General features: G+C 44.6%; 1 protein-coding gene across 1 annotated transcript; it reads right to left on the reverse strand.

The window, feature by feature from the left end:
• Positions 1-479: 479 nt before the first annotated feature.
• PIM1 (Pim-1 proto-oncogene, serine/threonine kinase) lies at positions 480-5,650 on the reverse strand. Its single transcript, XM_044443817.1, has 6 exons — positions 5,408-5,650; positions 5,060-5,166; positions 4,798-4,848; positions 4,274-4,640; positions 2,280-2,456; positions 480-1,850 (listed from the first exon to the last, which is right to left on the reverse strand). The coding sequence occupies exons 1-6, from the start codon at positions 5,487-5,489 to the stop codon at positions 1,693-1,695; spliced, it is 942 nt and encodes a 313-aa protein (XP_044299752.1). The 5' UTR covers positions 5,490-5,650; the 3' UTR covers positions 480-1,692.
• Between the last annotated feature and the right edge of the window lie 22,150 nt (positions 5,651-27,800).

Raw genomic sequence — 27,800 nt, forward strand, 5'->3', positions numbered from 1 at the left:
TAAACACCGAAGTGCACGAACGCTGTTACGTGCCAACCCAAGTGGTACCTTTTTATCTAGCATTTGCATGCTTTCAAACTGCAAGGTTGGCAGGAGCTGGGACAAAGCAATGGGAACTCACCCTGTTGTGCAGATTTGAACCAGCAACCTTTTGATCTACCAGCCCAGCAGCACAGCGGGTTTAAACCACTGCACCACCTGCAGTCCCTGTAGGGCAGACCGAAAGGGCCAGACATTAGGCTATTTGCTAGAATCTTGAATTAGCCTGTGTTGGTGGATCTCAGCCATTTTTTGAGGCAGGAGCACATCTTGCATCCAAGAATGGTTCAAAAGGTCTTCAAATGACCTGTCAGAAGCTTCCAAGACAAGCCAACATAATCCATCATGGATGAGAAAACAGCCCCACAACATCCGGGCCACAATTTGCTCACACAACAAAGTCTAGTTTTAACATGATGTAACCATTTAAGAGCCAGCAGTCTGATTAAATCAAGTGATTCCATTTTTATTTAAAATGGGATGTATAAAAAAAATAACATTTCTGAATTCCCTGTACAGTATTAACTATTTTAAAAACCAGCAGACTACACACCAAATTACTTATACAAGCCTGACAGTGTTGGAAGTTCAGGATATTTGGCTCCACTTTAAGAGCACTGTATATACATGCTATATAATACACACACACACACACACATCCACCCCACCAACACTCGTGGAACATGTCTCAAACATTCAGGGAGGCTGAACAGCCGCAGTTGGAAACTTTTACAGATGGCTGAAAGGGGGTCAGCTGCTCCGTACAGTGACAACAGACAGCAGAAGAAGCAGAAAGGAACCCAATAAGGAAGGGATTTGGTAGCAAGAAGTGAAGGGGTACAGGTAACCAGGTAGCAGCTGCAGCAGTGAGGTGTAGGCCAAGAATCCACATGATTCATAAATAAAATAAATAAGATCCTACAAGTTAGGACATATTTTAAAAACCCTAGAAATAAATTAAAAACAATAGAGTAAAAACCATTATAAACTACAATCTTCTGTATACTAAACTTTGTTCCTGTATTGTTCTGTACAAATTTACAGGTAAGTGGGTTGCATTGTTTGTGCACTTGAGGATGCCTTCAGTTTCAAGAGGCTGCAAGAACAAACTCATAGTTCATACAGGGCTGCAATTAGCAAGTTTGCCAATCACCCTCAGCTTCTTTTGAAGCAGTTCTTTAAGAAAGTGGAATGAACTATGTGAACCTTGAGAAAGCAGCAGTAATGAAGGTACGTACATTCAAGTATTTTTCCCCAGCACAGTTCAGTTTGCAACTGAAGGCACTCGGAACAGGGTGACACAGTGAAGACAGGAAGCCAATCCAAACCCAGTACCTTCCCCTCCCCGCTCCCATACCCAGGTTTCCCCATTTGAAACATATACTCTAGTACTCTGCTCCACTCCTTTCATATTCTAGGATTCAGCAGGTTGTGGACACTCAAGGACTGGTCTACTGCCAAGGAAGTTTGCAAGACAAGCCCCAAAGAGTTCAAGTCCACTCTACTAGAAGAGATGTGTTTCTCCAGGTTTGGCAAAGTCTCCAAGCAGTCTGTGTCTGGAATGAGATGAACAGAGTTCCTGTAAAAATCCGAGTCAGCCAGACTCTGTAGGGTAGAATTCTGTTTTGCACACCAAAAGGACCAGACATATTGCTATTTGCTAGAATCTTGAATTAGACTGTGCAAGTGGATCTCAGCTGTTTTCTGGGGCAGCAGGACATCTTGCATCCAAGAATGGTTCAAAAGGTCTTCAAATGATGGCCTGTCGGAAGGCCTCAGAGATAAGCACCATTTAATGAGATGTTGGCACTCTACAAAAGAAAGTCAAAGTTAGGAAAAATCAGTTACTGGAAATCTGCAAAAATAAGGGGCACAGATACTGCTGTAAAATGTCCTCAACTTGCTTCATAAAATGAGACTGCTTAATCAGACTAAAACCATCCCTGACCTCTTCATTCACCTTATTGTGCTGTTTGTGCCAAGGCTAAGTAACACTGAACTCCTTGTCTTGGTAGGGAGTGTGGTATCAAGTTACCACTAAGAGCTTAGGAACTGGTTTAGGAGCACTAGTTTGTATGGGTTATCTAGCAACATGCAAATAAGTTCAAAAGCTGGGATTTTGTTTGTGAGTTAAGGGCTGCTTACATGCTGCAGCCAGCCTTGTAATGCTAGAATATGGCAGTAACATTAAGCAATGGTAGTCTGATTTATCCCGGCAGATAATACCAGTATGAATTTACCTGGAGAAACCCTTTGCCGAAAATAGACTTGTCCTCTTATGATCTCCTCATCATGCTCGAAGGGGATATCACCACAGACCATGTCATAGAGTAACACCCCAAGTGACCAGACAGCTGCAGACCTGCCATGATACCTGTGATGCCGGATCCATTCTGGAGGACTATATACACGAGTCCCTGAAAAAAGATGGTAGGTCTCATTACCAAGAAACTTAAAGCTTCTACAGAATCTAGGCACAGAACCTTGTATTCAATCTGATCAAGGCTTACACAAGTCCCAGTAGAGATCTAATTTTCAGTTGTGGTGAGGCTCATTATGTGAATCTTTAAAAGACAATTTTATTTCCGAGTTAGCTTGCTAATGTAATATCCAATACAACAATAATGTAATATCCAATACAACTGACAAAGGCTACAGTTGTTTACCAGAGAGATGGGAGAGTATCATTTAGCATTATTTTAGGCTATCTTTAAGAGATAAAGCTAAAGTTGGCTGTATTCTATTGAAAAAAGTACTATTTATTAGATTTTTTATCCCATATCATTAGCTAGAGGACTCCCTGACTACAAACACTACTAAGTAAACTAAAACAGATTTATTGTAAATTACTGAGGGAATGACTTTGTCTTACAGTTGGCCCTTAGTAATTATAAGCCATTCTGATTCCTGCATTCTACACAATGCTAGGTAAAAATGACTGAATCCAACCTGCACCTCTTCAGCAAGTCCTGATACTGGTATACGCCTTTGTCTGCGTTTGCTGTCCTATCTGATCTCCTTCCACACACATTCGCACCCCTCCCAACTCACTGCAGGCAGGAAGCAAGGACAGAGGTCAGAGCTGCTTGTCTTGTTTCCAGCCACGTGACTCTTGTTTACAAACTTTGGGTTGTAAAAAAATACCCCCTAAGCCACCAGGGGGCATGATAAGCTTGAGAAACCGAGCCAGATAGAGGGTAGCATAGGGAAGAGCAAGCCCAACCCTGGTCATTAGCCGTTAAATTAAAAACAAAACAAAAAATGCAAGGCAGCTCTCATGCCACTTGAGAACTCGGATGAAAAACACAAACAAAACAAAACAGAAGCCAGCAGTGATTTTTGAAGTCAACGGCTCTTGGAGGGAGTTGGCTAGCAACACAAGAAGCTTGGTTTGTTTGCTGGAAACAAATCTATATGCAATGGCCTTTCTTTTCTAGTCTTAACGTTTAAATACTTGAGTAAACTCTCCACACACAAACACTGTTTTTATTTCTTAAAGGTAGAAATCATCTACTTGTATTTCTTAGCAGAAAAGGAAACGAGCCGGCTGTAAACAGATCTGTCTTTCAGATTGCATTTCACAACATTAACACCACAACAAAAAGCAACTTCTCAAGATGATTAATTTAGTGAAACAGCAGAAGCAACAGTTCTTAATAATTCCCCTCTTCAGCACCCCATCTGTTTGTCTAGCCATCACTGGGAAAGACATAATACAAAATCCTCCCTTCTATCTACCAGCCTTGCACCCTAAGCTTTCCACTTCGGTTACAAGTTTACATTAGGGCTCATCATTTGGAACAGCATGGCTGCAATCATGTTTACATTCAGCTTAGCATGATCTGTAAGATCCAAGCCTATCTGCATTACCTAGCAGGTAAACTAGTACCCATAATCACAGAAGATTTAGAACTGATCTGCTTCCCATCTTACTTTACTTTGTATGCAAGTAAGACTATCGAGTCCTTCAGACTTACAGAAGAGCAATCTTTCAGCAGCAGCAGCTAAGGCTAGCAATTGATAGGAGTTAAATCTCCTAGCAACAGAGGTTTTGTGTAGACAACTAGTAATCAGGATAAAATGCATTTCACAGAAAGGATAAGTCCTACAGATTGAAGGAAGAACATGTTCCACTGCTGTGAAGTTACTGAGCACTCAAAGCCAGGGAACGAGGTGTTTTAAGAAGAGTAAATTCCCTGGCTCATAGTGGTGAATGGAAATTGATAAGACTCACCATCAAAGTCAGTGTACACTGTGTCCTTGAGTAGGGCTCCAGATCCAAAGTCTATAAGTTTGAGCTCTCCACTGTTCAGGTCAATCAGGATATTCTCATCCTTGATATCCCGATGCAGGACACCACAGTTGTGGCAGTGTTGAACTGCCTCCAAAATCTGCCAAAAAAAACTCCGGGCCAAGTCCTCAGGCAGAGCCCCTCGCTCAGTGATGAAGTCGAAGAGATCCTGAACGGGATCCGGGCGTTCCAAAACTAAAATGAAACTGTCTGGCCTCTCAAACCAATCCAGAAGCCGGATCACTCCTCGAAATCCGGAGCCAACTTTTTTCAGGAGCAAGATCTCCATGGGTACTCGTGTTCCACCAGGCTGTATAAAGAATATGGGGGAAGGGGAGAGGAAAGAAAAAATGGCTCATGAGCTAAGGGGGCAAACTGACCCACACAGTGGAGCAAACGTGCAATGCCGACTGCGTGAGCTTCTCTAGAGATGGCACACGCCATGCATCTCTTCCCAACACACTTACCAGTTCTCCCCATTCAGAAACCCGGTCCCGGGATACATGCTTAATGGCCACCTGCAAACAAAGCAGGAAAAAGAAGCGTGACGACCAATACAGATATAACAGATAATGCTGAATATGAAGAAAACGGGGAATGAATGGAAGGAAGTCTGTATCACAAGCAGGCTGGAGGAACGAATTTGAGGGGGAGCGATGGGCGGGTAGCGGAGAATGCAGAGAAAGCAAAATCCACCGAAAAACCTCGAAAAGCGATCCAGCCACTCACCGGAGCTCCGTCTGCCAGCCTGCTGCCCGTGTAGACCGAGCCGAAGCCCCCACTGCCGAGCAGCGGGCCCACCTGGTACAGCTTTTCCAGGGGCTCCTTTTCCTTTCCTGTGGAGAAGAAGGGGGGTCAGTTCGCTGCGCCCATCGGAGCCTTTCGCCGCATCACTCTCGCCCCAAAACAAGCGCACAAAACCTGACGGCGAACGCGCCTTTGCCGCGTGATCACCGACCACGGAAAGCGGGGCATTCAGGCCACCCACCGACCGACTAACCCAGAATGAAGATCTCCATCGCCCATCTCTCCTCCTTGCGCCCAGCCCCCCTTCCTTCCCTTCGCCGCCGGGCTGACCTGGCAACGGCTTGACTGGGTGCAGATCCCCGCCAGGCGCCGAGCACAGGTGGGCCAGAGAGTTGATCTTGGAGAGCAACATCCCCGCCCCGTCCGCGTGTTCCAGGCAGGCCGGGGCCGGCAGCGGCGACAGCAGAGGCAGCGTCTCTGAGGCGGCGGCTGGGCTGGTGTCTCCTAAGCACGGGCGGGAGCTGCGGGCGGGGTCGTGCCGGGCCAGGCTGCTCCCTCCCGTGTGGCGCGACGGCCCCGGCTTCAGTCTCCTGTAGTAAGTGGGAGGGAGCAGCACTGCCTGGGCGGAGCCGGGGAGATCCTGCGGGCAGCACTCAGGCACTCGTAAGCTCCGCCCCTGGCGCGTCCTCGGCCAATCGCGGCCGCCGCTGCCAGCCCGCGCCGGGCCTCTCCGTCAGAATGGTCTGTTGAGGAGACTCGACGTGGCGGGAAGGAAAAGGCGCCAAAGAAGGAAGACGGGGGCTGGTGGAGGGGAGACGGCGACGATGGGAAGCGGGAGAGGGGGGAGGGGGTCTTGTGGCGGGAAAAAGCGGAGAAGGCAAGGAGGGAGCCGGACTGCCCGGGGGGCAAGGACAAAGGCAGCGGCGCTCCTCCTAAGCCATCCGCCGCCTGCCACCGAGAGATCCGCATCTCTTCCCAGCCGTTGCTCTTCATTTAGGATTGCTGCCTCTCCTACCACCCCGCCGGGCCCTTTTGGCATTCCCAGCTGCATGACGTGCAGAAATTCAGCAGGTGCAGCTTGTCCTCGTGTTGCGTCTTCATTGAGGCAAAGCGGCGCCTTTTGAAGGTCTGCTTGTTTTGAAGCTGTTTCAGGCGCCGGAGGGAGGAAATCCCGCGCGGCAGCGTCGGCTCCTGCTCGCTCGCGCGCGCGCGCGCGCTCAGAGACAATCATCGCCACAGTGTCCTTAGCTGCACTAAATGGCAGTCATTCATTCATATGCGATCAGCGCAAGGTGTGCACCCGGGCAAAGTAGCATGGCGGCGAGATCGAGCCCTAGCCTCTAGTGATGTCGTGGTTTGGAACAGGCGATAAAACTTGTCCTGAGCCTCAGATTGATTTACTCCATCCCTCGAAAAATTACTGAGAACCATAGTCCCATCTCTTTATTTGCCTAAGCCTTTCCCAGCTTGATGTCTTGGTCCTGCAAGAATGCAGCAAGTGCATGGTTCATGTAATAACAAGATGGGGGTTTTAAACTCCAAAGACAACGGATGTTGATGTAGCTGCGTAAGTTTCATATTCAAGTAGGTGCCTTTACTGGTAGGCAAAACTATATATTTAGGCTCCGTTACGAATCCCGTACAATCTGCAAAATAGATTTGCATTGGCCATCCGCACCTTCAGAGTTTTGTTTTGTTTTGCTTTGTTTTTTTTTTGTTTTTTTTCTGGTAACACCTGATGGGCTATCCGCTGAGCTCTTGCAGCTGTCTTTGAAACAAAATGCTCAATGATCGCGGAGATGAAAGAGAAGATTACAGCAAATGCTTACAGCAGCCAATTAGGCCATGAGGTCTTCTATGTGAAGCTGCACACCACACACGATCTTGATTATTAAAATCTAATCTGATACTGGCTGTACATTCCATATGATGAGAATCACTCTCGACCTAGATAAGGAGAGCACACACAGTCAACAGAAGCACATTTAATATCTACTTGGTCTTTAATTTTGGAGAACTAGCATAACTACATTCCTAACTATTTAGATAAACTTTAGACTGTGATTACTCTTTATTTGAACAGGTGTGAATGAACTCCAAAAAAATCCCTGTGTAGCATTAAATTTGAATTTAACTATATAATATTTTTTAATATCAGGCAAAAAAGTCATGAAATTTCTTTCATTAGCTGGTTTTAGCAGGTGACACCAGTCAAAAAAGGACTTTCAACCTTTGTCCTGTTCCTGCAGGGGAGTTGACAATGCGTATTCAGGTACAAAGGTTAAAACATCCAGTGTTTAAATGGAAGCTGACTGATCAGGTTTTATCCTTGCTTGTACTCTGCATAACTAAGTTTGTACAAATTGCAACATCTTTCTTTCAAGTGAAGTCAAAGTCAAAAGCTTTTTTTTTTTTTTAAGAAAACACTGCTTCCTTGGAAGCCAGCTATTAAAGCAATTGAAAGTGAAACTGTCTATATATACAAGTGAAACTAACAGATTTTGTCATGTAAAGGAAACACAAAGAACAAATGCTGCAGGGTGGGAAAAAACAGCAGCAAAGCCTGATTTCAGGATTGCCTTTCCATACTTTTAAGATTTTGTCATCTGCATGTGCAATAAAACTAAAACTATTTACATCAACATTTTACAAGAACTAAATGTGGAAGATAAAGGAAATGAGAATACTCATTTAATATGTTCATTTGCTCATTTTTAGTGTTTCATCTTTCTGCAGTTGTAGATGTTATCTGTTTCAGAGAGAGTAGTCAAAAAGTGGGCCATCACTTTGTAAAAGGAATGTAGCTGTAAAACTACTTCATTGGGCAAAGTAATCCTAATCCCTGAAGACAGCAGTCATCAGAGACTAGGACAGGGTGGAGGTGTCCTTCTGTTGTGGCAGAGAGGCCCTAGTTACATTTAGTTACAAGCACTGGTGGGAGGCCCCAAAACAGGCATTCTGGGGGCATGGCTTTGAATTTGCTGAGCCAACAGTAGGGAAAATTTTACAAAACAAACTACCAGAGGTGAAAGTAAGACCACCCATTGTTCACCTTAGCCAGCATGTGTTAGCATGACTTTGGAAGGACTGGAGGATCTGTCACTTCTCCTCTTACCCTATCCCATCCAGGATTGCTCTATAACTCATAAAGAAATTAATTACTTTGCTTGGCTCTGTGGACTTTTCAGTATGAAGTTCTGCAGGGGACAAATGCTATTCAACAGCTACATAGAAACAGAGTGAGTCAGAAGGGTGAGCCATCTAGTCTGACCCCTGGCTGCAGCCAGCTCCACTCGTGACATGCCTACAAAGTGCATGTTCAACCTATCCTCAAACACCCTCACCGTTGAGGCTTCAGCCACCTCCTGTGGAAGCCCATTCCAAACTCTAGGGGTCCTAACTATCAGGAAGTACTTCCTGGCATCCACCCTAAATCTTGGTTCCTGAGCTTTGCTCCATTGGAACATGTCCTACCCTCCACTCACCTCCTATATGTGGCACACCCTCCAGTACCTATATGTCTCTAACAGGTCCCCCCTGAGTCTTCTCCTCTCAAGGCTGAAAAGACCTAGCTTCCTCAGTCTCTCCACATATGGCTTACCCTGCAAACCAGCCACCATCCTAGTGGCCCTTCTCTGCACTGATTTCAACTTTGCTATATCCCTCTTGTAATGAGGGGCCAGAACTGAATACAGTACTCCAGCTGCAGGTGCACCAGAGTTGTATAATATGGCAGTAATACCTCTATCGATCTAGAAGCCATGCTTCTGGTGATGCATCCAAGGGTGCCATTTGCCCTCTTGGCTGCCGTGTCACACTGCTGGTTCATGCTTAACCTGTAGCCAACCGGCACCTGAGATCCTTTTCACAAGTGCTGCTCTCCAGCCACTTTTCCCCTAACCTGTACTTATGATCCCCATTCCTATGCTCCAAGTGCAAGACCTTGCACTGATCTCCACTGAACACCGTCCTGTTGTCCCTGACCTACTTCCACGGTCTGACCAGATCCAACTGCTCCTCAGTTGCAGCCACCACCCCTATTTTAGTATCCTCCATGAATTTGATCAGTAGACTTCTCACCTCCTCCTCCAGTTCATGAAGCCACTGAGTGGGGTCATCCAGAGTTTTGTTGGAGTACATCGCCATCAGTTTGGTGATGACACACAGCTCTATTTCTCCTTTTTCTTGTCAGTGAGACTGAGTGAGACTGTGGGTGTGTTAAACTGGTGTCCGGCTGTAACAAAGGGTTGGCTGAGAACTAACAAACTGAAGCTTAATCTAGACAAGGCTGAGGTGGTTCCTTTAACCAGATGGAAGACTCTCAACCTCTTCCAGGTGGGGTTGCACTCCCCTCAGGCAGGTTTGTAGATTAGGGGTGCTCCTTAAGCCATCTTTGTGACTTAAGGAGCTGGTGGCCTTAGTGGCTTGGAGTGTTTTCTACCAGCTTTGGCTGGTGGCCCAGCTACACCGTTATGTGGACAGAGAGCTTGGCTTCTATGAACTGGTACTCTCTAAACTAAATTATTGCAACACACTCTATGTGGAGCTTTCCTTGAAAACCATGCAGAAGCTGCAGCTTGTGCAAAATGAGACAGCCAGTTTGAACATATAACAAAATTTCAGGCCCACTTTCATTGACTCCCGAGTCCTGTGCAAGGTGCTATAAATCCCTATGTGACTTGGGATCACAATACCTGACAGAATGTATCCCAACCCCATTGTACCTGGATACAGTGCTCAACATCTGAGATTTTCCTCTGAATGCAACCTTCAAGGGAAGGTCAGTTGGCAACAAAGAAGAGGGACTTCTCTGTGGTAGCCCTGAATCAGGGAATGAGGCTTTCCTGACATCAACTTCACTATCTTTTCAGTACAGGTTAAGACCATCCGCTTTGCAGAGGCATTTACCAATTCCAAACAACACATGGTGGGTGGTATCGCTAGCTCTTTTTCAGGTGGCCTAAGCAGTAACTTGTTTTTAGTTATTTAGTTGTAAAAAGGTGGGTTTAAATGAAGTTGTAAATTTGTAATGTAATTTTTATTATCTTTTATTGTTGTTTTAGTCTATATATTTCACTATACTGTATTACTGTTGTTCACTATCCAGAAAGCTTCAGTTATTGGGCAGTACAGAAAATATATAAATAAGAAAAAACAATGGGAGGGAATGAAGAACAGAGTGATTTGCACTGCGTCACATTAATTTGCTCTCTAGTCCAGTACTGAACAGCTACTCAGTACATGGAACTCCCCTTGAGGCTAGTGTCGGAGAAGATGGTGCCTTCCTTTAGCCCCACAAGCGTTTCCCCTCTTGAACAGCAACATTTTCTTCTGTGATCCTAATTCACTCTCTGTCTACAAAGAGTCCCCAGCTTCTGCTTGTGGCCTGCATGACCCTCCATAGTCACAGTTTGAAAAATGATTTTTTAATAAATCAAGAGTTTATACATTTGTAGAACACATAGAAGTGTGTGTGTTACAGAGCACCATAGTTAAGTTTAAGAGTCTATACATTGTAACATAGATACATTAAAAACAAGATGCACTCCCCATTCCAAAAAATTCACCTTATATAATATCATAGTTATGCTTTTCTCAGTTTTTAATTTTGGGGTATTTGAAAACCAGAGATATACTGAGAAAGAGAACCAACTAGTTTCATTTGGCCTCAGGATGGGTCTTGGGGTGGGATAGGGCACTTAATACTGCCTGAGCAACTCTGCTTTCAGCAACTTCTGTTTAGGGTGGTGGGCCTTTCAGAGTATACTTGGGAAAAGGGGGCTGCTGCCAAGGTGTATGTAGCAGTCAGTGTGGGTGGGGAAGGGAAGCCATCTTGGATGCTGAATAGGGGACAGGATGGAATTTTGTACCAACATACAAACCCAGCAGTGCTAACAAGCCATGTTTGTTGGTCAGGAACAAACCAGAAAGAGAACCCATAGTTAGTTGCTGGCTTGTGAACTCTAGGTTATTTAAACCATGGATGAATGGTTACTGGGTGGGTTTGCATGTAATGGCAATCTATTGTGGTAAATCACCATGATCTGTTACTGTTAGGTGTCAGGCACTGATGATAAACTCTTCATGGTATCCTAGATGACACTGTGGAAGGGAACAAGGCTCCTTTCTCTGACAACTGTGATTATAAGCCAATATCCTGGCTGTCAAAAAGCCCTTATTGCACAAATGACTTGTGCCCTGAAGTGCAGTGGAGTCAACTTTCAGCATTGACTGGGACCATATGCACAGGGCTGTTCAATGCTCCTTGCACTGGGTAGGTTCCTGTAAATTGCCCCAGACAAGGCTGCCCCATTGTGCTTCAGGGCATAACCTGTGCTTGTGCAATAAAAACAAAGAAGAATTAAATATATATTCTTTGTTCCAGTTGTAGAAACAGGGCTTTTATCCTGAAATACAACAAGGAGGATGGAGGAAGTTTCCCTGATCTCCACTCCAGCAGAGATGTCATCCCCAGTTGCTGCTTGAGAGTTGACTTCTGGACAAGCAAGTGGCAAGGACCAGTCTACTCCAGCCACACTACTGTGGTGCAGAGTGGAATTGTCATCCATGCCAGCGGCTGCTGAGATTTTGTTGTTCTTAACAAGCAGCAAACTTTTTGCGTGCTTTACCCACAGCTGGCGATGTCATTCAGATTTGGACAACCTGTTGTGAATCATACAACAAGCCTTTTTTAAATTATAGTTGACAGCCATGATAAGAACCAATCATTACAACTACTAGTCAGTTCATACGACACAACAACCAACCAATGATAAAGGTAAACGGCTGGTTGTCATGTTGTACAATCTAGTAATTATATGTGAAGCCAGAATTATGGGTTGTTCAAGGGTTGTTTCTTCAACCTATGGAGGCTGTGGTCAAGGTTGGTCAAAAACTACAGCAATTTTTCATGTTAGTAGTTTGTAGTAGTACATGTTAAAAGGTATTTGTGATCCAGGGAGGGAGTGGGGAAAGGAGAAAACAAATGAACAACCCAAGAACTGAAAAAGCAAATCATAGTTTGTTTGATCATCTCCCAGACAAACCCTGGTTAGGGCAACAAACTATGTGTTGACCCTGGGTTAAATAACCTTTGGGTAGGAATTATGTGTCAACCGAGCTAGTAATTGGAGAGCACATTCCAACTCCATTGAAGAGGAATCCTCCAGCTGGAAGCACCTTTACTTTCATGTGGAGAGAGAATATGACCCTCTCAAGCTGCTGAAACTATGGGCTGCCCTCCAGTGACAGAGAGGGATTGCTATGCACTGGCACTGATGATCATGTAAGAACATGCAAATTTCTAGCCAAATATTAAAGGCCTATAGTACCAAATATGTTGCTGAAGATTACTGTGAATTTTCACATGTGTGTGTATACACACACTTGAGAACCTATGCTTATTAAATCTGTTAATGAATTAATTTCACTTCCAGTTGTGTATTCAACATATCATTGAAACCTTCTCTTGCACAAATCCCAGTCAGTTTTGTTCCATTGGCTCATATCCACGTTTCAGCACAAGAAGTATCAGCAAGCACTAGAGGCTTTTTGATAATAACAGGAATCTTCATCATAGTCACAAGCTTATCCAGCCATAGCAAAGTCAGGCTGGATTGAATTTTTCTGCTAATTTTGTCATGACTTCATCTCTTCCTGAAAATGTGCGCTGGGAAGACTTGGCAGTTAAACCTCTGCCTCACTCCCTGCCTTCCCTTAGTAAAAGTAGAAATCCCAGCTGAGAATTCTCTACAACAGCATATTTCCACAGAAGTTGCTGGATGAGATGCTTTTCTGTGTTCCAGAGATAAGATAAATAATTTATTAGCATCAAGCTCTGATTACTCAACGTTTAGAGCAAAGAGCTCCAACCACTAGCATCTAAATTATTACAGACGAAACTCATCTCTCTGTGTGTTCATTGTTGTTTTCTCTTTAGAAGCACAATGGGAGCTTCCAGCGTATTACACACATTGGGGAGAATTGCTTGAACATAGTGGGGTTTACTGGAAATTCTGTGTTGTTTTCTTCTATTATTTAAAGAAATGCATGAAGCTATTAAAATTTCCTGCTGAGTTTAAATAAGTATCTAATTATTTCCCCCATGTTCATGGGGTATCAGATTTTTCACAAGGCATGCCACCCTCAGACACTGTTGCTGGACTCTGAGACATTTCAGGAGACTCATCAGTCTGGTTTGCATGACACAACATCCCTTCAAGGGTTAATTTACTCTCAAGGAGCTGTATCTCTTGCCAGATGCCATAATGAATGTGCAATCCCCCATCAGACATAGTCTGTGTGACTGTAATATTATATGAACCTGACATAGGCACCTAGCCAAGAAAAATATAAAAACAACAACAATCAGCTGCATCAATACAAAATGGGGAATACTTGGCTGAACAGTACTGATAGTGAAAGGAACCTTGGAGTTGTAGACAACAAGCTAAATATGAGCCAGCAGTGTAATGCATCCTCTAAAAAGGCAAACACTATCTTGGGATGCATAAACAGAGGTATCACTTCCAGAAAAAGTGAAGTACTCATTCCCCTCTACTCTGCGTTAATCAGACTTCACCTGGAATACAGCATTTAGTTTTGAGCACCCAGGTTTAAAAAGGATGCTGATAAATTGGAGAGGATTCAGAGGAGGGAAACATAGATGATATGGGGCCTGGAAACTAAGTCCTATGATGAGAGGCTGAAAGAACTGGGCCTGTTCAGCCTTGTGAAAAGAAGACTATTGAGGTGATATGATAGCAATCTGCAGGTATCTCAAAGAAGAAGGAAAAGACCCCTTCTCACTTATCCCAAATTGTAGGACATGGAACAATGAACTTAAAATACAGTACACCAGGTGCAGGCTAGACACAAGGAAGGATTTAAGAGCAATATGTAACTGTAAGAGCAATATGACCGTGGAACCGGAGGTTGTGTGCTCTCCCACACTAGAGACATTCAAGAAAATAGCTATCTGAAAGGGATGGTGTAACTGGCATCCTGCACCAGGAGGGGTTGGACTCAGTGGCCTTATTCTATGATATGTCCAGATTGTTTGAAAGTTACATAACCCTTGTGTAACCCATAGTCTGCTGTAGAGTTATGCTTGGGTTGTTTAACCTTCAAATAACCCCCACTAGCCAAGGGGATTCATGGGACAGGACAACCCTCAGATGGGGATTGCTTATCACAGTGCCACGGCTCCTCAAGATAAATGAACTGGCACAGTGAAAGCATTTCAAAATTGCAATGTACCATTTTCCTTATGCTGACCCTAATTTCAGAATCAATGTAATATTATGTAAAACAGGGAAACATGCTCAGTCAGCCTATAGATAGATAGATAGATAGATAGATAGATAGATAGATAGATAGATAGATAGATAGATAAATTGGCAAGTTAACTAAGCAAGAGCTGAGATAACAAAAGCAATACTTGCTGTTGTTATGCAAACAAAGCTTCTTGGAATGTTTGTAACTATAGAAGATGACTTGCATTTTGATAAGATAAAAGGGGAGGACAGGTAACAAGTAGACACTGGAATAGTTATCCTTTCTATTCACTAAGCCAAACATTATCCCCACAGTAATTCATCATTATTATCACATTCTATTCTACCACCCTTAGCTGAAGTTCTTTGGACCATTCACAACATTTAAGTCACCCAACCCTGCTTACCTTCCAAGATTAGGCAGGATCAGGCACTAGCTGTTATTGTTTTCATGTGTCCAGTTGGGAATGCTGTGACCAAAATGAAAACATAAACAAACCCCTCATTACTTTTAATTCACTCCTGACAATTGAAAGGATTATTATTTGAGCTGCAAGATCTTTCTAAACTCGTTGGGTAGGACTTGTTGCTGGGAATATTATTATTATTATTATTATTATTATTATTATTATTACATTTCTATGCCGCCACTTGCCGAAGCCCCTTGCCGAATACATTGAAATACAATAGAACATAATAAATTACCATTAAATACAAAAATACAAAAAATACACTGAGTTATGAACATAATAATATAAAATTAAAATTATCAGTATAAAATAAGTAAATAAATAATATAGGAGGAGAAAAGAGAAGGAAGAAGAAGTTGCCCTGGCCAGATCATATATTTTAACAATTAAAATGATGTTTAAATAAAAAGGTCTTTACCTGGCACCGAAAAACCAGTAACGACGGTGCCAGGTGGACCTCTTTGGGGAGTGAATTCCATAGGTTGGGCGCCACCGCAGAGAAAGCCCTCCTCCGAGTACTTACTCTCCTAATTTCTTTCATGGAGGGTTCCCGGAGAAGGGACTCTCCCGCAGATCTCAAAGGGCGGTCGGGCATATACGGACGTAAGCGCTCGTTCAGGTAGCCGGGACCCAAGCCGTTTAGGGCTTTATAGGTCATAATCAACACCTTGAATTGGGCCCGGGCTTCAATGGGAAGCCAGTGAAGCTGACGGAGGACTGGAGTCATGTGAGCATAACGCCCCGTCCCCGTCAGCAACCTGGCAGCTCTATTTTGCACCAATTGAAGTGTTCGGACCGTCTTCAGGGGAAGCCCCACGTAAAGCGCGTTACAGAAGTCTAGGCGGGAAGTCACCAGCGCGTGTGTCACCGTCGCCAGGCAGTCGTACTCCAGGTAGGGGCGCAGCTGATTAATCAGCCGAAGCTGAAGGAAGGCGCTCCTCGCCGCCACTGTCACCTGAGCTTCCAAAGAAAGCTCCGGGTTGAGGAGTACTCCTAAGCTGCGGACCTTGTCCCTAAGAGGGAGTGTTGCACCATTCAGGACCAGGTCAAATCCACCCTCTCCGAAGCCCGATCCGCCAACCAACAGGACCTCCGTCTTGTCTGGGTTGAGTTTCAGTTTATTGGCCCTCATCCAGCCCATTACCTCGGCCAAGCACCGGTTCAGCACAGCCACTGCCTCACCTGGATTAGTGGAAAACGAGAGGTAGAGCTGGGTATCATCAGCGTACTGATGATTCCGCAGCCCACACCTCCTGATGACCTCTCCCAGCAGTTTCATATAGATGTTAAATATCAGAGGGGATAGAATGGAGCCCTGTGGCACTCCGTGGCATAGCTGCCATGGCGCAGAGACATGGTCCCCCAGCACTACCTTCTGGAATCGACCGTTGAGATAGGAGCGGAACCACTGCAAAGCAGTGCCTCCAACCCCCAATCCTGCTAGCCTATCCAGAAGGATACCATGGTCGATGGTATCGAAAGCCGCCGAGAGGTCCAGAAGAACCAACAGGGATGAGCTCCCCCTGTCCTTCTCCCTGCACAGGTCATCATACAGGGCGACCAAGGCAGATTCAGTACTGTACCCGGGTCTGAAGCCGGACTGAAAAGGATCCAGATAATCAGTTTCATCCAAGAGTGCTTGGAGTTGTCCCGCCACCACTTGCTCCAACACCTTGCCCAGAAACGGGATGTTGGCCACAGGTCTATAGTTAGTGGCCATCTCTGGATCCAGTGACGCTTTCTTCAGGACCGGTCGTATTACCGCCTCCTTTAAAGGGACAGGCACTCAACCCTCCCTCAGAGAAGCGTTAACCACTTCCAAGATCCAGGTCCCAATCCCGCGCTTGGAGTTATTTATTAACCAAGACGGGCAAGGATCCAATAGGCAAGTGGTGGGACATACTCGTCCAAGCACCTTGTCCACATCATCGGGCCGCAATAATTGAAATTCCTCCAATAATTTTGGACCAGACGGTAGCATTGGCGTCTCCCCAGAGACCTCTGATTCATTAGTGGAGTCCAGCTCGTGACGAATCTGAGCGACTTTCTCCCTGAAATGCCTGGCAAAGTCGTCACAGCGGGCCTTTGAGGGTGGCATCAGATCTTCCTTAGGACCCGGGCGAACCAGGCCTTGTACCACTCGAAAAAGCTCCACCGGACGGCATTGTGAGGAGGCAATGGAAGCGGAAAAAAACTTCTTTTTCGCCGCCTTCACCGCCACAGCATAGGCCTGATAGTGGGCTCTCAGGTGTGTTCGGTCAGATTCATCCCGTGATTTCCTCTACCTACGCTCTAGTTGTCTCCCAACCCGCTTCATCGCCCGCAATTCAGGTGTATACCAAGGGGAAGAGCGGACTCTGCCCGGTGGGAGAGGACGCTTGGGAGCGATCGTGTCCACAGCCCTGGTCATCTCTCCGTTCCACAGTTCGACCAGAGCCTCGACAGGAGCACCAGTCTTGTCAGCCGGAAACTCCCCCAGGGCCTTCAGGAATCCATCCGGATCCATCCGGCTCCGGGGGCGGGCCCATACAATCGGGTCCGCACCCTTGCAGAGGGAGAGGCCACTCTCGAGCACAAACCTCACCAGGAGGTGATCTGACCATGACAGGGTAGTCAAACATAAGTTCCTCACCCTCAGGTCATCCTCTTCCTGCCCCGTCGAGAAAACCAGGTCCAGAGTGTGTCCACGTTCATGGGTCGGGCCAATGACGTGTTGAGACAGGCCCATGGCTGTCATAGAGGCCATGAAGTCCTGAGCCGCCCCGGTCAGTCCAGATATGGCAACTATGACAGGATAGTAAAGAAAGGAAGGAAGGTGCCTATCTTTTTTCTTAATGTATATATGCATTTACTTAAGTAGCTTCTTAGAGATCTATAACAAGACATCGGGGGGGTGGGGCCAAATCAGACACTAAAAAATGTTAACTCCCAGAAGCTTGTACGTTTGTGTTTGTGCAGGAGGGGACAGACCGCTCAATCACGCATGTTACCCTTTCTCAAGGATGGAAGAATTCAGAACATTCTATTCTACCAACTTCATCTTGCATCTCAGCATATGCCAGTGGCAGACTCATCTGAGTTGCCACTGATCGCCTGAAAGCAAGCTGACCTCTCTCTCTCTCTCTCTCTCTCTCTCTCTCTCTCTCTCTCTCTCTCTCTCTCTCTCTCTCATTTTTATACCTCCCAATAACCAAGGCTCTCTGGGTGGTTAGCAATTGTTTAAAAAGAATTATTTAAAAATCTTAAAACACATACACAAAAACATGAAGCAAATGCAACTGAATCTACACAGAAGAATAGCAGTAGTACAGAATAAAATTCAATATTAAATGAAGTTCAAAACAATTTAAAATGTTGGGGGAATAAAAAGGACTTTACCTGGCATCAAAAAGAATGCAAAGTAGGTGCCAGGCGCATCTCTTTTGGGAGCTCATTCTATAACTCAGGTGCAACAACTGAAAAGGCCCTCCTCCTCGTAGCCACCTGCCTCACTTCTTTTAGAATGGGCTCCTAGAGAAGGACCACTGAAGATGACTTTAGGGTCTGGGTAGGTGCACCTGGGATAAGGCGATGGGATGATAACCTGGCCTCAAGCCATTTAGGGTTTTGAATGTTAGTACTAGCACTTCAAATCAGATCCAGACTTTGTAGCCAGTGCAGCTGAAAGAGGACTGGTGTAATATGTTCTCATGAGCCAGTCTCTATTAATAGTCTTGTTGCCCTGTTGACATTTCTGGATTGTTTTCAAAGGCAGCTCCACAGACAGCTCATTGCAATAATCCAAACAAGAGGTTATCGGAGCATGGAACAAGAGGTTACCAGAGCATGGATAACTGTAGCTAGGCTCTGTTTGTCCAGGTAAGGTCATATATCAGGATGCTGTTAGGCACAAGAGCTGTCAGCCAAACTTGCAGATTCTGTGCACTATTTCATAGAGCAGGCATCAGTCACTAGCCCCTTCCCAGGTCCAGTTTCTCAGTTTTTAACTTTTTTTTAAGGTATCAGAGTATGGCACACAGAAACTAGGAATAAGAGGCAGCAGTGCATGGGAAACAGAACAACTTCTCTCCAAACACTTTTTTTGGAAGGAAACGTTCTCTCTCCCTTCTTTGGTTACTGCCCATTACAGAAAAAGACAATAGCTAAAGTAGATCAAATCAGATGTTAAAGCAGTTCCACCATAACAAATCCTCATAATGTTAACAAAATCAACATGTGGAAAGATACAGCCAGAGACAACAGTTAAGTGTGAAGACTTCCCTTGAGTATTTGTTGATGAACATTTGTTTCCTTAAATGAGCTGCCCTGCTGACTAAGATTTTTTTCCACTGTTAGCAGCTGATTACCATAGTCCTTGTTTGCTTTGTTTTCTGCTTAGATTCCAGACATCACCTTCATGAATGGCCCCTGAGAGGTCTCCATTGTTGGCCCACATCACTGTTAGCTATGCCCCTACATATTTTCAGGAGATCTGGACTTCACGTGACTAGTTCACCTTAAACAAACTTCAACCTGCTGTTTAAAAGCATCAGGCTGTTTTACACTGAGCAGTCATGTGAACAGCACTAAGAGGCCTGCACCCAGTTCTCAGTGAATTACTACTAAATTCTTTAAACTGATGGCAAATGGGCAGCCCTGGAACTAATCTTCTCTGTTTACAAATACCAGACAAAGCTGCTGCCCTACAAACACGCATCATCTGACCTGCAGGGAGAGGCAGTCAACAGAAAGCTGTGCCCATGATCTGTAGGTTGAATCTGATGTGATTCAACATGGAGGTGTGATTCCAATAGCAGAAATGATCAAGATGAATTCTTGGTGAGCATCACTGGGCCTTGCAACAGACAGATTTTGCAATGCACAGTTCTGTATATCCCAAGGTCTTACTGCCTCTGGGCTTTGCCCCAGCTGCAGCCATTAATTTCAGAGTCACCTGTACAGAGGCCTGTAGCAAACAAACAATGCTGGAAGCTGTACCCAAAGCATGTCTTCGAAGATTACCTTTGCCACTGCACACTCAAATCAGAATCATCTAAACCTCAGCATTTAAAGGGAGGCAATGCAAATGCAAGCTATCATTCCTTGAAAGTTGTGGTCTTATGATTATTCCTCATATCAGGGTTACATATCTAAAGGCTTCTTTACATGTACAATTGTGTGTAGTTAACAATAATCTCCACCTGTGATTTGTGAAGATGCCCAACGGATGGATCAGAGACTGTAGTGACAGATAGGGCACTATGGGTTATGTGACCATATAAATCAGTGATCTTGCACCAGGGTATAAACTCATGCATTAAACAGATGTTGTTCATAGATTTCACAGCAAGCCTAACCACTGATCTGCTGACTATAGCGACTTAGGATAAGGGGTTGGTTCAAGGGTTAAACTAGATCTACTGCAATGGCAGAACTGGACTTCTCTGCCCTCTCTTACTTATTAGATTTATATCCTACTTGTTTTTCTTTTAAAGAACTTAAAGCAGCTTATGTCATTCTCCTCCCTGGTTCTCAGTCTTATCCCCACAACAACCCAGTGAGGTAGCTTAGGCTAAGAGTCTGTGACTAGCCCAAAGTCACCCAGTTGGCTTCATGGCTGAACAGAGATTAGAACCCAGACTGCATGAGTCCCAGTTCTGCACTCTCAATCACTACACCACACTGGCTGTCTTTCCTACAGCATCTCATTCAGTCCCCTGAAAATGGTGCACAGGATACCCTGCTGAATACAGTGAATTGCAGCGTGTGTATGTGGGGCTGGAAAGAAGGATCCTCCAAAATTTAGTGAAGAGACCTTCTACTAGCAGAGAATTTTAGGTCACAGAAGTTCCCTTCTTATCACAAAACATAAATCCAACCCAAGACAGATGTCAAGAGACTGTGAACACAGTTATGTTTGGGGTGTACAATCAAAAGAACATCACAGTTTATTCAGAAATACAGGGAATATATATGCACCATGCAGGTAGCCCAAAAAGAACTAGGGAAGAGACTTCTGGGCATGCTGTTTTTTATAACATTTTACTAAGGTAGGCAGTTTGTAAGAGGCACTTGATAAGCAAAACAAAGGGTTGAATGGATTAAGACAAGGGACAAAAAGAGGCAGGGGGGCCTTCAGGGCACACATATTAGCATATGCAAACCGGGTGTACTTGAGGAACAAGACTGTAAGTTTCCTGATCAAATCGGAATGCCCATCTTTAAAAATGTTTTTTGTCAGTTTCAGGCTTTCTGCAGAGCTTTGGCTCATTTAGTTCCAACGCAGACAACTTCTTCGTCATGGAGAGGATTTCCAAATGTAGGAGGGCCTTATGCATTCTGGAAGGTTCTGGAAGCCCCAGTTATATCCACAGCAAACTTTGTGGGTGTGAGTCTTAACACAGGAGCCAGTCCCCTTGGTGATTGACAATAGTAGTCCTTGAAAAGGCATTTCAGGGGCCAGATCCAAAGCCTGGCTGATCCCCAGTGGGATGCCAGCATCTGGCCCCTGTACTGCTGAATGATGGATTCCTGGTCACTTGTTTTTCTTCACATTGGCGCAATCTTCCTAACGGAAGTTAACTCCTTTTCTCTTCTGGCTCTCTTTCTGTCTCCCTCAATTCTTGCTCATGTTCTTCCATCTCTTGCCAAGCTCACCTCATCCTCTTCTGTTCCGCTTCTCTCTCTCTCATATCTTCTTGCTGGTCTTACTTTCTACCCCATCTCTGCCTTTCTGTTGACAGCTTGCTCATTCCTCTCTCCATCCTCCTCCCACAGTTTCCTGGATGATACAAGTACTAGTTGTGGTGAGGCTGGACAGCCACAACAAATGTGATACAGGATTGCTTATTCCAGATGAAGAAAATCCCCAAATCAATATGCTGTGAAACAGCATCTGATATAATCCTCATTGTGTAAGCAAGCAGTTAGAGGCCGGTTTCCACAACATCACCCAACTGATGAGTAAAAAGAAAGAAAAAGAAAAGAAAAGATTCTGAATACTCAAGCTGTTTTTACTACCTCAACTGTAGCCAGATATTCAGAAGCCACTGTAGTCAAGCCTTCTTCCAGCCTGGTGCCCTCCGGATATTTTAGACTACAACTCTCAGCATTCCTGATCAGTGTCCATGCTGGCTGGGGCTGATGTGAACTGAAGTCCAAAAGTTAGTGAGGTGACCAGTTTGGGAAAGACTGCACTACAGAAAGAGCAAATTGGTCAGCGGCCCCAGAAAGGTCTGAGTCTGAATATTCCTGATGTAAAGGAGGGATTCCAGCTTGCTACCTTTTTAATGCTTGTTTAGAGTAACCTACTTTCCTACTTGATATCATCAAACACCCTTCCTCCCACTATCACCTTGAGTTACAGTACATGCTGCCAAGGATATCAGTTCCTCCTTAGCTCTTACAGTTCACTTTAGCACCTTCTTTGGGATGCTTTCACACAAGATATTTTTGGCTCTCACACACATTCATTCAATGCACTTGAGATCCAGAAGCTGTACAGTGCCCAGCAACAGACTTCTCTGATCCCTTCCTTGTCCAAATAGCACACATGGGCAATCCCAGGCTATGGGTGGACAACACAGTCCACATCCATGGGAAACTGCAGGAATACAGCATCATGGAATGTGACTCGCTAAAGCATGAATTGTGGAAGAAAGATCTGCTCCTAGTTTGTTCCTTTCGCTGCTGTCCAGCGGCAAAACGAGTCTTCCTTTTCTGGGGTCCAGGGATCACCACTGAAAATTCTTTTCATTTGTGACTGCTTAACTACAGTGGTGCTATCTGGGCAGGACTTTGGGCTAGAAGTCCAAGGGCCTAATTGAAAGAATTGGGGTGGGGGGCTTCAGCAGGGCTGGTTTACCCTATTTTGGAATAGAGGTGCAATTCGGTGCATGTCTAAGCAGAGAAAAATTGTACAAACTTTACAGCATGCTGGCTGGAGCATGCTGAGAGGTGTAGAGATTTTTCTCTATCTAAGCATGATAGGATTGCATCCTAAGCGATATAAGGAAAGTTGAACCAGCTATAAGGCCATTACATCCAGTGTATGATTTTCTAACTGCACCCCTGCCCAACTGGGCCTATTTTGTTCGCTCAAACTAGACTTAGAATAAGTATCTGTAGTGTTGCCAATGAAGACTGACCTGAAGCAGGATCAAATTTGAGCCCGTATCTTCTGAGGTTGACAGACTGAGCATCAAACAGCCTATAAGGATGTTGAGGTGAGGGGAGGATGAAGGGGAAAGGTAACATGTGAAAAAGTTCTGTCCCATCAGCCAATCTCATCTCCCTGTTCTGCTAGCAGTATGTTATGTTTCGACAAAATCACATGTTGCCTTTGAAAGAATTTTTCCGTCTGTTTGTGCTTTGTTGGCTGAGAAGCAGCCTCCATACAGACATCAAAGGGTCCGTTCCCAACATTACAAACAATCCATCCAGTTCTGCAGTCTCTTCAGCTGCATTCCAATCTAACCAGAGCTGCCTTGCATGATAATCAGGCCTAATTACTGCTTTATCCCTTGATTGTTGTGCTGGGCCTTTGGAAGTGCAGTGTCCCTTTCTCAGTTTACATGTATATTTCTTTCTCCCTCAACTCTCCCTCACCCTCCAGTTATTTAGATCCTTTGGTCCCTTGGGATTTTACCATTATAGTTAGTGAATAGGGTCCCCCCCCACCAAAAAAAGGTTGGTATCAAAACCAGCTTGTGGTTTCAATTCACTGAACATAAATAACTGGCTTGGCTGTCAGAGCTGGGCTTGCAATCCATTCAGTTCTAGGAGGCTGCTGCATTCATTACTACATTCTAGGTTAAAACAAAGATAATGCAAGGAGACACATGCTATAAAATATGAGCATTCTGCCTGGTACCATAGCATAATAAAGATTCAGCAAAAGTCAATTCATTTTAGATGAGTTCTAAATGATCGTTCAATGCCAAGCAATCAAGAACATAAAACTTCAAACTTCCTCCTGCAAATGGAGAGAAAGGATTGTACCTAATGTACAACGCTGAGAGACACAAATTATTAGATCTATAGGAAGGATATGTTAAGGGTCGGCAAATCATCCCTCGAGCTATAAGAGTTAGTGTAGTGTGAGAGTACTGGACTGGGGACCTGAGAGATCCAAATTCTAATCCCCACCCAACCACGAAGCTCTCTGAATGACTTTGGGCCAGTAACTGAAGCTCATGTGAGACATTTTTAGTATGTGGAAACTGAGTCTGGAGAACAAAACAAACATGCTCAACATCATTGTAGATATGCTCTGCTATGAATACATGTAAATCAGAGCTCATGTGATGCACGCAAACATCTGCCTGAAATGACGTTTATATTGACCAGGTTTGCATGATCACCACCACCCTGGCTTACTTAACAACCCCCAAACAGACAAGGTTTAGAACCACCCAGGTTCAGACCATATGACAAGCCTCCCTAACCTGAGGGTGAATATATGCAGTGGCCACCAACATGCACTGCAACCCATCATGATTTCGTTAAGCCCCTGTGAGCTACAGTAGTCATGTGAAGTGGTCCATTGTGAATGAAAGCCACAGTTTAAACAACTCCACACACATGTATTTTGTGCTGGGAAATTGTTTTCTAAATATTAAAGCACAATTTGAAGCCTCCCCAATAGCACATGCGCATGGAACAGCTGCTGCAGAGCATTTTACTCTGTGACCATACATTCTGGTGTTAATATGGCAGGAATGGCACTCGTTTGGGGGTCACTTTGCCAGATGCTGGAGTGAGACTCACAGACTTATGGAGCAGAAGCCTATCAATACATACAAGTCCTGATAGCTGTATGTTACCCCAGTATCAGAGGCTGTAAGCCAATGCATACCAGTTGCTCAGGATCATGGATGAAAGGGTCCTGGTGGACCACTGAGCGAGCTGAATGTCGGCCTAGATGGTCTGATCCAGCATTGCTCTTCTTATGCTCTTGGCGACACAACAAATTATTGGTAATGCCCTGCAATACAGCTGATATAATCCCCAGAAGATTTACCAAACTGTAAGCCAGACCAGGTACGGTCTTGCCTGTGTACTAGAGCTGAGCAAGGCTGGCATGGATGGGACATTTTGGAATGCTTTCATTCACCGAGTCACCATAAGTTGGAAACAACTTGATGGCACATAGCAACAGCAGCATTAGCATTTTACCTGTCATTTCAACCTGTCAGGAAAAATTGTTGCTTTTGAAAGTTATTAGTTTATTGATTTGATTCATTGGTTGATATCCCTGCCCTTCCTCACGAGGAGCCCATGACACCAAATAACACATATAGGACTTATATATATATATATATATACACACAACTTCAAAATATCATTTAAATCAAAACTCTGAAATTACAAATATAAGAAAATACCATAGAACTATGACTAAGAAACCCCACCTTCACTTGCCTATATCTCAAAAGCTGGTCTAAATAAACACATGTTTAGCTTGCACCTAAATGCCAACAATATTGGGAACAGCCAAATTTCTACTGGAAGGAAGTTCCATGCATGGAGTACCACCACTGAGAAGGCCCTGCCATGAACACATAACGACCCTGTAGGGTGATATAGGCTGAGAGAGGATGATCAGCTCAAAGTCAGTCAGTTTCATGGCTAAGTGGAACCGAATTTAGGTGTCCTTGATCCTTGATGTATGTGTAACATCTTGGTCAAGTTAGCTTTATTACCGACCTTGGTTACACAGAAGGGGGATCAGGTGGTGCAGTAAAGTGCAGCAATCGCTCAGTAACAGATTAGCCTGGTCAAAGCAACAGTTGACCTTGATGGCAACAGACTGGGTTTAAAATGACTTTGTTCTGGAACGGACTGAACACCAGATGCTTGCCTGAGAGCAAGCACAAGCTGTGTGTGAGGCCATCTTGGACGGCCAGCCAATAGTGGCAGCAAGGCGAGCACAAAAGGACACTGTTGCCCTGCATTGTGGACAAGCATCCGAGTTTCACTTTTCCCTTCAGGATTCAGTTGGTTCAGTTCATGAATGTGCTATTGAATGCACTGAATAGTGAATATATGAATAGTGGCCTGGTGGGTTCAGAATGGCACCCATAGAAACCAAATGTGCCCATAGATTCACTTCGGGAGCCTGCTAGGCTACCTGCCCTTTCTGATTTTTAATTTTATTTTCAATTATTTTTAAATACACATTTTTGGAGGGCGGGGAGTAAATGGGAAGGTTGGGATAATGCAAAGTTAAGTGCACCACCTCTAGCACCATATCAATATGGAGTCAAAGAGGACTTTTCGGTTCTGGAGGTCAGACACCACCTCTCCCTTGTACTTGGATGAGTTACTTTTCTTTTAGTCTCACCAGGTTAGGAATGACTATTTGATGATTGGCCATATACACAATGGCAGATGTTTTGTAAAAGGGCAAGTTGGCTCATGGCTACCATTTTGAGAATGGCCACGGCACTCTCTAATGACTCCAAATCCACCCACCAGTCCCAGAAGGTGAGGACTTTGGAGCAACAGCTCACATAAAGGAAAGTGTCCCCATGTGAAGGAAAACAAATGACCAGGATGCCACCACTCACCACTGGAACTTTTTGAAGCTTCATGCAATAGTATTGCTCCCCACTTCCACAGTCTATCTGTGGAAGACACACTGTAGCTCAGTCCTGCATGTTTGGTTAAGTCCTGAGCTTAAAAGACTAGGTGCTTCAGACTGTGGCTTTAACCACAGACATTTCTTTAGGTGCTGGTAACAGGCAGGTCCCAGTATTCAGCAGGAATGGTGGAAACACAGCATATTTGTGAGGAGGGGGAGAGGAATTAAGCCCATTTCCTGAAATTGTCTCTGCTTTTGATGACTCTGGTTCTGGTGCTGGAATGTCTAGTTCCTTTTGCATGGCTTTTTTTTTTTTTTTTGGTAGCAGTCTGCCTTTTAATATATTTTGAGATCTAGCTCCCACCATTCTGCTCTTATTGAATGTAAGAACGCCTGCACTGTGCTTTACAGGCATTTCTGAGAGATTAATTTGGCACCTTGTGATAAAGAGGAAAGACCAGTTTAATAGCAGAACTTGTACTGCAGAGGAGTTGAACTTTGATACTGCAGAAAAGGACTGTGCATATCTGTAGTTGGTTGCCATTATTTCCTGTGGCATTTCTTCTTTTTCCTCTTCTTCTTCTTCTGGGGGAATTGGGTTGTGGGGAAAGGCTGGATGGAGGACCTATTGCCATTGCTAATCTGCTTTGTGAATGGAGCCACATGGGGGGCTGGGGGGTGGAGGGAAAGGAAGCCACATGCCTGGAATTCCTTTCACTGGGTGGGCTCCTTCTTGCCAGACTCTCAGGATGTGGGAAATGGAAGATGAAAGAAACTGCATTTCCAGCCTATCAGGTTACAATGCCTAAATCAGAAAAGGATGAAAAGGGGGGAGGGGAGGGGTGGGTTTGCAGAGGAGAGCCCTGCTTTATTGGAAAGTGTCACTGAGAGAAAAAGAGAGGAGACAGTTTGCCTGGGACTGGGGATGGCAGCTCATGTTTTGTTTCACATCACATCAGAGCTGTGGAATTTCCTCTGTTCTAGGGGTGCCTTGCAGAGAAGGGGCAGGCTTTAAGGTTAGCCTGGGATGAATAATAGGCCAGCAGCAACCAGCTAAGAGTGTTACTAAGTGATTGCTGTTTACAAGCAAAGCCTCCTGGAGCAGTATGGAAAGAAAGGGCTGGCTGGGTGTGGAAGTAACATACTTGTCTGATTTGTACATGGAACCCCATGCTGACTAGGAGGAGGAGCTATATTTATACTCACGTATAGCTACATCATATCATGTATCATATCCTATCTAGCAATCTCCTTCTGTGATATATAATCACCCACTCTTAACTTCATAGGCTAATTATAATTGTGCCACAGTTAAGGTGTCTCAAATTGCAGACATGCAGTGCAATGTGCATTTCTTTATGAGAGACCACTTAGTTGCAGCAAATTAGAAGTGTGTTGCTGCATCAGACCAAAAG

This window comes from Varanus komodoensis, unplaced genomic scaffold, assembly GCF_004798865.1.
Source record: "Varanus komodoensis strain SLA01 unplaced genomic scaffold, ASM479886v1 scaffold1, whole genome shotgun sequence".
Lineage (NCBI taxonomy): Eukaryota > Metazoa > Chordata > Lepidosauria > Squamata > Varanidae > Varanus > Varanus komodoensis.